This window comes from Zosterops lateralis (assembly GCF_965231275.1).
Source record: "Zosterops lateralis genome assembly, chromosome: 14".
Classification (NCBI taxonomy): Eukaryota; Metazoa; Chordata; class Aves; order Passeriformes; family Zosteropidae; genus Zosterops; species Zosterops lateralis.
Window position 1 is genome coordinate 11,412,142 of NC_139774.1, and position 10,785 is coordinate 11,422,926.

General features: G+C 46.2%; 1 protein-coding gene across 4 annotated transcripts; it reads right to left on the reverse strand.

Annotated features, from left to right (window-relative positions):
• Nucleotides 1-1,413: 1,413 nt before the first annotated feature.
• LOC310915275 (leukotriene C4 synthase-like) lies at nucleotides 1,414-7,671 on the reverse strand. 4 transcript variants are annotated; one of them, XM_083872031.1, is made up of 6 exons: nucleotides 7,515-7,671; nucleotides 4,958-5,125; nucleotides 4,055-4,154; nucleotides 2,973-3,043; nucleotides 2,646-2,727; nucleotides 1,414-2,169 (listed from the first exon to the last, which is right to left on the reverse strand). In XM_083872031.1, the coding sequence occupies exons 2-6, from the start codon at nucleotides 5,013-5,015 to the stop codon at nucleotides 2,043-2,045; spliced, it is 438 nt and encodes a 145-aa protein (XP_083728157.1). In that variant the 5' UTR covers nucleotides 5,016-5,125; nucleotides 7,515-7,671; the 3' UTR covers nucleotides 1,414-2,042. The 4 variants fall into 4 exon arrangements, with proteins under 4 accessions (XP_083728157.1, XP_083728156.1, XP_083728158.1 ...); XM_083872030.1 differs by lacking the exon at nucleotides 7,515-7,671 and adding an exon at nucleotides 6,953-7,088; XM_083872032.1 differs by lacking the exon at nucleotides 7,515-7,671 and adding an exon at nucleotides 6,816-6,945.
• Nucleotides 7,672-10,785: the final 3,114 nt, after the last annotated feature.

The window sequence follows — 10,785 nt, forward strand, 5'->3', positions numbered from 1 at the left end:
GCTTCCCTTCTGCTCGGGGCACCTGAAATGGCCCCTCTGACAGAAGTTTGAAGGGCTGATGATGTCCCTGTCAGATTTTCTGTGGCAGAGCTGGTGGTGGCAGCCACCAAGGCCAGAGCCTGACTGCGCCGTGCCAGGATTTTTAATGGTTTCTGTGCATCCAAGGGGAGAAGCCGGCTACAATCTCACTGCTGAATCATTAATTTCCCTCCTCTGAGTCATCCTGCGGCCCTGTCACACACAGAGCGGACACACGCAGGGCCGAGGTGGGCAGTGGCTCCAGGTTGATACAGCGGGTTTAGAAAACTGGTTGTAGGATAAAAGACAGAGGTTGTGTCTACAGAACCAGTGAGCAGCCACTTGGACAAACCCTAGAAAGCAGAGTTTTGATGCAGAGTCAGGACCTGCACCAACAGCTGAGGCTGGTCCTTCTGCATTAACTCTCTGGGAGGTCACTGATTATACTGGAAAAAGGTAAGGACTGGGGAAAACTTCAGGAGATGGTAGGACCTGTTAATGCAAAGGCTAAGTGAAATCTCACTGTGAAATCTGTTCCACCCTGACCTTGTTAAGGCACAGCCAAGGTTGAACCATGCTCAGACTTTTCTGAAATGTGTCACCAAAGATGCCAGGAGAAAAAGTTATTGTTTATTTTGCTGTGACACCTGAGGATTCCAGTGAGGATGGGGCCCTGCTGCACTGAGAACTTCGCAGAGACAAGTGTTGTACAGTTATTTTTGTTTGGCTTTAAGCCTTACCCTGCAGCATTTGCCAGTTTCAATGCAGCAGTATGACTCCAGGGCAGGAGAGCCTGAAAGGGAAACGGACTGAGGGCTTTGCTGGAGAAGCCAATTCAAAATGTATGGAAGGAAAAGAAACAATGTGGAAAATGAATCATTTCCTCCAAAAAGCCCCTGCCTTTTGTTCTTACAGTCCAGATATGCCTACTGCTGGGAAAAGGAGAGGAGAGCAGTGGGATTTTTAATGTGGTTGGTCTGGCATCATGCTCATGCAATTATTTTCACTCTCTGCATTTGGTGTGAATTCCCCCCATAATGACACATGGAGCACTGTTGGGATTTCCTGAGCTGTGGCACCAACATGAGAACATCAGTGGCCAAAAGCACCAGTATTGTGAATACTGGACTCATGAAAATCCAGTCCCTCCTGATGCAGGAAGGACCTGAACACTGGGTAAACCACTTCTTGCTGCTGAGAGGCTCAGCACCCAACCCATGAGCTCAACATCTCCAAGAATCAGCTTCCCTCTCCTCAGAGGTCTCCTCCAATGGCACACAGGGTTGCAGGCTTCATTGGACTGCATGCCAGGGAAACAAAGGCAGCCACTTTGCACTCACACACTCATGTTTCTGTTCTCTGCAGACTCACAAAGAGCCACCCAGGACAGCAAGTTCAGTGACCTTTTATTTGTGCCTGTTGTTACTGGGCTGAGTTCAAAGTGGCACATGCAGCAGTGGTGATAAGTTTGCACAGTCTGATTTATAGCAGTGGCTGATAACCAGCACGAGAGCACCAACAGACCTTTGCACAACATATTGGTGGCTGCTCCAGTTTATCCCTCAACTCTTTTGCTATGTCTCAGCCCACATCTGGTTCCAAACAAATGCCTTTCTTAGGTGTGGGCCTTGGAAAACTGGCATGAATCCGTGTTCTGTGCCTGGGCTGAGGGCAGAGCTGCTGGAGAATGGAGAACACATGGCACTTCCCTTTGGCAACTCACTGAGAAACTCAGGCTGAGAAGAATTTGCTTTTATATGTCCTTGTTTGGGATTGTTGTTTCCACATCAGACAAGATGGAACCACCAGATGTGGGGCAATCGGCCCACAAAGTGCCATGGGGGGAAATTATCTCCTAAACAGCTCAGCAGTTCCTGTCAGTGCTGGACAGTGACGAAGGAGATGTTAAAACTCGAGTGAGGGTGGATTTCTCATTGAGGGCTGTCGAGTTGCAGCCAGTCTGTTAAGGCAGGCAGGAGGGAGCAGGAACTGAAGATGAGGACAGTGATGAAGCACAGAGTGGGTCATGCTGTGAGACGTTGGAGGATGTTCAGCCCCACATAGTGAGAGAGGAAGAAATTCAGGATGCCCAGGGCTGACACTGCAATGAGAATCCAGAGAACTCCAGCGCTGAAGTATATCGGGGCAAGTCTGGTGGGAGAGAGGCAGCTGCTGACACTGAGCTTTCCCCTGGGAACAGCCCCTTCCTCCCTGCAGAAGTGGGTGTCCCCTGCCCCTTGTGTGAGTCCCATGCCCTGCTTCCACCTCAAGGGAGCAAACACACAACCAAAAGCCCTTGGGGCAGCTCCAGCCTTGCCCAGTACCTGTGTTGCCCTGTATCCATGTTCACATTATCCCTCGGAGACAAGGCTGAGTCATGCAGGAACCCCAGAGGAGCCAAGAGTCTTGAGCTTTCCCAAAGCACATTATGTTCCCAAATACAACCCCCCGGGGTTATTACCATGTACTCCCTGAGTGCTGCTGTGTGAGTGTGTGTGTAACTGTATGTGTGTGTGTGGCTGAGTGTGTCTGAGCATATGTGCGAGTGTGTAGGAGTCTGCAAGAATATGTGTATAAGTGTGTAAAAGTGTGTAAGAGCATGCAAGAGTGTGTGTGAGTGTGTTTACCTTTCTGAGGATGACGCCTTGTATCCCATAAAGTAGCAGTAGCGGGCGCAGAGGTAGAGCAGACCCAAGGCTGCAGCTAGACCTGTGTTTAGGAGAAATCACAGTGACCATCTCCAAAGGCTTTTCAGAGTTGCTTGGAACCAGGGATATCTCTATTCCTTCACTTCACCCAAAGTGAAGGAACAGAGACTCTGTGTCCTCTGGCTCTCCCACCAGAGACAGAATTACTGCTTAATTTGTTGTTCAGAAGTTGAGCAGGACCTGAGGACTGAGCCAGCAAGCAGGGCAACAGATCCAGTGACAAAGCATGTAATGGGATATTCTCACCTTGATGGAAGAAGAGTCCAGCCTGCCACAGAAGTGCCAGGAAGATGGGAAAATACTCAGAGGAGTTCACCCTGGCAGGAAAGAGAAGGGTCATAAACTAGGGAAAGGAAGGAAGCTCTTCCTCTTTTGCTTCCCCTAGCAGATTCCAGACACTGGAGAGTTTTACTTTTTAGACCTAATGTTGTCATAAAAAGCCTCCAGGCTTGCTCCTTTTCCCGCAGTTCCTGACCCAGCTTTATTCACAGAAATTAAACAGTGAAAAGAACAGGGTCTCCAGGGTACAAGAAATGAAGTAAAAGATTCCCAGATCAGACTGTGCACAGAAAAGCTCCATGAACCACTCTCACTGCTCTTTCCCAAGTGCTGCAGCTCAAACCCTGCTGTCAATGCCACAAAGCCCTGAGCTGCAGGAAAGGCTTGTCCCTCAAGTAGATAAGGCCAGAGCAGCCTGGGCTTTGTGCAGGAATTGTAGGGAGCTCATAACTGTTGGGATTGTTTGTATGCCATGCCCTGCCCTCCCAAAGGCACAATAGCACCAAAAGATGCTGGATGAAGCTGAGTCTTGGCCAGTGAAGGAGCAAATAAGAAGATGGCTGAGGGGATCCAGCTCAGTTGCTTTTTTTCCAGTGGTCAGCTACAACAAAAGTGGAAGCTCCTCCCTTCCCCACTGCAGACCTAGTGCAGAAGTCACAGCAGAGATCCTGGATTATCCTCATCCCAGTTCCAGCTGAGATCTCTCTGGGAAACTTGTCCTTCCCCATGAGTGATATTCAGAGCAGGGCTGAAGCTGCCTGAAGTGGTGTTTGGACACCACTTGGATAAAGCCAGTCTAAGTCTCAGGCACCAAGGGTTATGTCTTTAGGAGCCCTTCACTGTACAGCAGAGATTCTTGTGTGGTTTCTATCAGCAATGGCTGGTTTAGGACTCAAGAGCCCAATCCTGATGTTGACTCTTCAATCCATTAATTAACCTCAAGAGAGGTAATTGTTTAATTGTAGTTCCAGGAAAGAAATAGCAAAGCAGGGGAAAGGCAGAACAGTTACATGAGATCTGACAAACATCAGGTAAGAGGAGTTTCTTACTGTGCTCGAAAGATCCTTTCAAATTCAGGAGGGCCTGAGATCTTTGGAGGTGAAATGCCAAACAACCTCCTAGCATAGATCACCTGGAGGAAGAAGTAGGCTGCAGCAAAAGAGAGAAAAGTAGCAGTGGTCAGTCCTATGGCTGGGCATGGTGGTCAGGAGCTGGCCAGAGGCTGGGGAAAAAGATCTGCAGTCTCCTCCATACCCCACAGCCCCACACAGCAGAGAAAGTTAGAATAAAATCCCAGGTGCTTTTTAGGTAGGGAAAAGGAATTACCCAGAGCTATAGTGAAGCAGGGAATATACAGTCACATATTACCAGTGTTATCTGCTTTCTTGCATAATCAGTAGATGGTAAAATCGTTACACAATTCAGATGCACTTTATACTGACAATGTCAAGGTTTTTTCATTCTTTTAATTTTTTCCTTTTCTAAATTCTGGTATCTGTGTAGAGATGGAACTGATGCTACAGATAGCCAACCAGATACCGAATTAAATTGTCATGCAACGTAGACCTGTGGCTAGGAGATGTTCCATGTGATCCACCACAGCGCATCCTTCCACCTTTTCAAACCACAGAGCTCCTTGTATGCTCACATCTACATGCATTTCAGGAGCTGCTGTAAACTCAAAGAGGGAAATTCTACATTTTGGTAGAAGGGAAAGATCTGCCAAAAAGTTTCTGAATAGAGGGGGTAGGTCAGTTCAGAGAAAGGGCTTCCCATGCACTCGTTTGGTTAAATGCTCTCCAGAACCCAGATAAGATATCAGTTCACTGTCTGAAAAGCAGTGAAGTGCCAGTGTAACAGGAGACATGAAATATGAAAGCAAAAGAAAATCACTGGAGTTAGAGTAGATTGATCCAACCAGCATTTGAGCACATGCATCCAATGATCCCTACCTTGCTCCAGGACTCCCAGGACTGTAACAGCAGCCAGCCAATGAATCTGATCCAACATGCTGACTTTTCCAGACCCTAGAAAATCTTATTTCTTGATCATAAGTTCCTCTGGCCAGGTTTAGTCCTTGCTGATGTGGCAGTTTGCGATGGTGTCTGACAGCCTACGTTCTAATTGAACAAACAAAGCAAAGATTTAGGCTGTGGTATTGACACCCAGGAGGAGCCTGGTGCTCATTATCAAATACACTGTGGAAATCACTGGAGAGAGAATCTAATGGAGTATTTCCGTTCCCACCCACCCTTTTCCAGGAACAGAATTATGAGGAAGTGGAAAAGCCAGAACAGAGACAAATGTGAGAGAGAAGGGAACTGGAGCTGAATGGATGGACAAATCTCAATAGCCCACTAATCCACTCCCTTCGGGGCATTTGCTTTGGGCCAGGGCACATCTGCTTTGCTGATGTTGCAGGAGAAACCAAAGCTCTGCTTGGGCTGTTGTGTCACACCAGAGCACAGGCAGCATTCCAAGGTACATATCCCTGTGTACATAATCCTACATGGACTCTGGATAGCAGGTGTTGGGCACAGAGAATGGCTTATGGCCACAACACTGAGACCCTGCATGAAAAACGCTCTGAGAGGGTAAGAGAGGATGGGATAAAGTATAGAAGGTCTCTAGATCTGTCCTGCACACTGATATTTTATCTGGAGATGGGTTCTGCAGAATGACTGTCAGGCACCAAGGCAGTTTCAGAGCCAGCCCTTATCCCAGAAAGGCTGGGAGATGTGCATTTAAGGCTTCTGATCAGTCCTCAGCCCAATGAATTCTCATCATAAACACCAGAGAGGTCTTCATGGGGAAAAACCTGCAGAATTCATCAGGACATAACAAAAAGAAAATTACATTTTTGCGTGTCAGAAGAGACCCATTTATCTAGTTCCCATCTAACAGCACAACATCAGCACAGACAGAAGCTGCACACACCAGCTTTGTTTTCTTCATCTCTCTCCATTCAAAGAATTCTCCCATCAGACCAGGGAAAAAGGAAAGCAGGTTAAGACAAAGTGATCGTTGAACACCACGGTTATAGAAAGTTAAATTAAAGCAGTTTACAGAAATTACATTGTGCACCTGATGTCTTTGATAGGCTTTCTAAGAAGCAGTATGCTGGTTCTGGTTTTCTGCCTTTCTATATAAAGGCACCCAAAATGGCTATAACAATGTCCTAGCTTAGTAGTTTTCCAAATATCAAATACACACCCTATTGTTTTTCAAATACTGGGTCTAAGATTAATTCCTTTATTTCAGAATTGAACCTTTTTCATTGCAGTCGCTGTTTAAAAATACGAGGAACATTGTGTTTTGTTTTCTTCTATTTAGTTGTCAAAGAAATTAAGAACTCCCCTGTGTCAGGTCAAAAAGGGCAGAGGTCTTGCAGTGCTTAATGATGTTGGATTTCCCTCTGCTCCTGTCTGATAACATCCTGCTAGTGAAAGAAAATAAAGTAAACAAGTGAACAGAAAAGATTTGAGCTTACACCTCCATCAGATGACAGTGCACTGTGAGCTACATCAACAGTGTCAAACATGTGCAATGGAATCTGGGCCAGGAGGAGCTGCACAGGCTGCCACAGAGCATTCCTGCTCTCCAGATCATCACTAAACACAAAACACTTCTAGCGTCATCATCTAGCATGGTCTAAATATAATAAAGGCCAATAGAAATATGAATGAATAAACAAGCACACGTGTCCCCCCTCCTCCTCCCTCCTCCATAAACATAAATTTTCTAGCTGTTTTTAAACTCCTGAAGAGCACAGCATTTTTCTTGTCTCTGTTTCTCACCATCAGAACTCACTTTATTTTCCATTCTCCCTCAGTGCTCACAATGAACAGGCACAGGTACCCTGGTCCCAGCACCAAATGCCCCTGGGTGAGACTGTCATGGGTGGGCACTTCTGCACCCGTGGGCCACAGCATATTGTGAAACCTCACCCTCCAAGGCTGACACAGACAAGTTCCCTTCTAGGCAAAGGCAAGTCTTGCAGTCCCAGGTGCACCTCGGGGTGGACTTGCTGAGCAGGAGCTCCTGAAATGCTGCACCTCTCTCCCACTCCCTGGCTCTGCACTCCAGGCTATGCTGTGTGAATGTGGCCCCGCGTCAGAGAGCACAGATCAAAGTCCTCACACCTCCCACTGAGGCATTTCTCTGTGCCCATGGTTGCTTCTGCCACCTCTCCCTGCAGCCAGTAATCCAATCTGCATCCTAATTTTCACTGTAGAGATACACTCTGAGCTGGACTGTGACACCAATAGGGATTAAAAATAATCTTGGGAAGAAAAATGGTCAACACAATGCCTCAAAGGATTTTAAGCATCCATAGAGTTTACTGCACTATTACTTGCCTGGAGCACCAGGGCAAGGAGAAGCCAGCAATGCTGAGTCCAGCACTGTTACATGCAGTAATATCCCCCGGAAATGAATTTCAGGAGCATACAATGGCTCAAGAGCTTTCTGTCAGTGGAAGGAAGAACATTTTGCAAATGAGCAACTCACCCTTCAGCTGTGAAGCATGGAGGCACCTCGTTCTTCCAATCCCATTCCACAAATATGGAAATATTTTGTAATGCAGGTTGTACTTGTGCTTCCTTTCCCTCTGAATCCTTTTACAGCCACTCCGTACGTCCAAACCCGTGACTGTGGAACTGCTTGTCCGAACAGTTACTGTCTTTGTGTAATAACCACAAAGAAGAGAAGAGGGGAGGGTTCATTCAAAAGATTTTTTTTTTCCTCACAGAGAAGAAAGAATTTTTCTAGTTCAAAAGAAAGAAAGAGAGCTTAGTCCCAAGCAACTCAGTCTGTTCAAGTATAGCTCCTCAGCGAGGGGTGGTGGGGTTGGGAATGCACCCTTCTGACCTCCCGTTCCCATGGAGGCTTCTCTTAAACTCAGACCTATGTGTGTTGGGATTTCCCTGGAATTCTTGGATTTTCCATCTGTGAAATGGAGGACATGCTAAAAATACATCAAGAAACAAAATAATTCATTATTTTATCCCTTAGAAAGGCACAACTGGCCTTGTGTTCCCAGAAAGTGCGGACAGCTGCAGACAATTTCTGCTCTGTGATTCCTAACAGGACTCAGAGCAAAGCATAAACTGGATCAGATCTCCTGACGACATTGAAATGTATCCTGGGTTCTGCATTTTGAAAAAACCATAAAAACTTTGCATGACAAGAATTACCATGCTTTCCAAAAATGAGCATCTATCCAGAGGGTCCTCCTTTCACGAAGTAAAAGAGCAGGTGTTTGGTTTTGTCAGTAACATCCAGGTTGGCATTATACAACTCATCTCTTGGAGTACAAACTCAGCGTATACTGGAGATGTGCCTTAGCCTTTTCATCCAGACCAATTTCAGACCATATTCCTTTCATTTATATATCTATGGCAGATCAAAGAAGTCACATAAATGTTTACAAATATTTATAGCAATATAGCTATAAATAATTATAGCAAATATAGCTATAAATAGTTATAGCAAAATTTCTACAGGCCAAACCAATCTCTGGGCTGCTTGAATGCTTCTGCATGGAGCAGGACCACAGCCAAGCCCCTATTGACAATCACTTCTCATCTCAGTAAAGGTGAAGAGCTTCACTTTGGAGATCAAACAGGGAAAACATAAAAAAATAATTTTGTAGAAAGCAAGATGGAAAGCGGAGTCTTTGGAAAACCACATAAGTGAATATATATACTCATTTATTTAAGGATAGTTTGGAGAAACATTTTTTAAGCTTTCTTGTAATGGAGTTTGGTGAATGTTATCCATATGCACATTAAGTCTGACTGGAGGGCGCGTCAGTATAAAAGCAATGCCAAAACTCTCCCCTTAATTCATCATCCAAAGGCATTGGTACATGCAAATGAATTATAGCCCTTCATTTATGATCAACATCTGTTAAAAATATTAATTAAATGTCTCTCTTGCCCTGCTCTGTCTTTTGTTATTGTCACACAAGGAAAGCCTTTTCCATGTGTTTTGGCAATTTTCCTACCTCCTGTTCAACAGAAAGTCAGGAATAGCTAACAAACAAAAGGAACAATGCCAGAAAGTGACTCGCTTGAAGAATAAATCTCTGGAGTGATAAGTGCATATGTCAAGGAGAGAGAGGATTTCACTTTGCAGAGGGACAAACAAGCCTTTCAAACATCTTTGGAAGGTCTTATATTAACATGCACTTAGTATTATCCAGTAATGATGTGGGGAAAAAATTGCAAGTGTACAAGGTACATCAGAATACATCAAAGGCTGAAGAGTGGTCATGAAGTGCAGTTTCCTTTCCCCAAATTATAGAGGTGAAGGAATAGAACTGTTCAGCATTTCTATCTTGTTTGGACCAGCACACTCAATAATGGCTGCCCTACCTGGTTACAAGATAAAGCTGGGCAAGGCATTGGAGAGGGAAGAGTGAGGGCAGCTCTAAGGAGACATTTTCCAGAGGGAAGACTGGAATCCCTAAAAGTTCTCCTGCAAAGAAGAGACCCTTGGCTTGTCAGAAACAGGAAAAGAGTCAGAGGAATTTCCTTGAAGTGACGAGGTGTTGCTGTGCAAAGTCATATCTTCAGGGATGAGTCAATCAGTAGGGCAATGGTCCCTCTGCCTTATGGTGACTTTTCCCACCGAAGTTCTGTTCCACATGGAGTTGAGGGAAAGGAGATGGTTTGGGGGGAGATCTGCCATAGGTTCTCACTGGAGATGCTCTTCTCTCCTTGCTTAGTGCTGCAAGACTGTGCCCAAACCCAAGTCCTGCTGTGAGTCCTGCCCTGTGTCACCCTGTCCATAACACTGGAGCACAGCTCAGCTGGACAAATACAGAGGGTGACACCACAGAGTGTCTAAACATCTGCATGAGGCCCACAGACAAACTTGTGCAAGAGCAGAAGGCACTGAGGGCAGGAAACTGACAGATGTTTCTGTAGAACTCCATTGATGTCAGCACTGTCAAAAAGTTTTGAAATGTATCTTCAGAATGAATCAAAGGCAAACTCTGTGGATGAGAGCAGATGATGGTTTGGGCTGTTCTTTGAGCTCATTCATTGTCATGCCCCCAGAAGATGCCCCAAGTGAGGTGCTGGGTGGGGAATGGAGCCCAGGTAACGGGAGGGATGAAGCCAGTGAGGGGCACACACACTGTGCTGCAGCTGGGAGGCTGCAAGTGCACTGGGAGCAGAGTGAAGAGGCTGCCTGGGTCACATAGCACGGAGTACAGAGGAACACAAACAGGCTCTGTTTTTTCGCCCATCTCCAAAGCAGAAATTAAACAGAGCCACATCTGCTGGCACGAGACCAGGGAGACAGCAGCAACTACAGATCATGGGACCAAGATGTGGGTGTGGGAGCAGATGGGTTTTTGGTTACTGGCCATCATTTCTTGTGGCTTTTGCATGTCAGAGACTGGCTAAGGTCAAGCTGGCCTCTGTGTACTCCACAGTGGTGGCAACTGTAGGGAAAGCAGGGCTGGGGAGAGCTGCCACAGCAACATGACTCCTCCAGCCTCATATGGAGCTCAGACACTGTGAAGGCTGATCCAGCTCTGCTGTTCCCCAGCAAGGGCAGGTAACTCCTAAACCCAGCATCTCAAGTTGGGGAATCACCATTTAAGGTACCAAAAGTGGAGACCTCTTCTGAGCCTTTCCCTTTCTGTCCCAGCTTCTGAGTTGCAAAGTTAGGCTAAGAGCAGTCCCAGAGGTGCCACTTGGACCAGGCACCAACCTGGCACTGGTCTTCTTCCAGCATCTTCTGAGCAACTTCAGCCTCCCCAGCTGTG

Coding starts and splice junctions, on each gene's coding strand:
- LOC310915275 (XM_083872031.1), bottom strand. CDS start 5,015: ATGTTGGATCAGATTCATTGGCTGGCTGCTGTTACAGTCCTGGGAGTC. Junction 3,044..4,054: donor GAAAGGATCTTTCGAGCACA/GTAAGAAACTCC, acceptor CTTTCCTGCCAG/GGTGAACTCCTCTGAGTATT. Junction 2,728..2,972: donor TGGACTCTTCTTCCATCAAG/GTGAGAATATCC, acceptor TCCTAAACACAG/GTCTAGCTGCAGCCTTGGGT.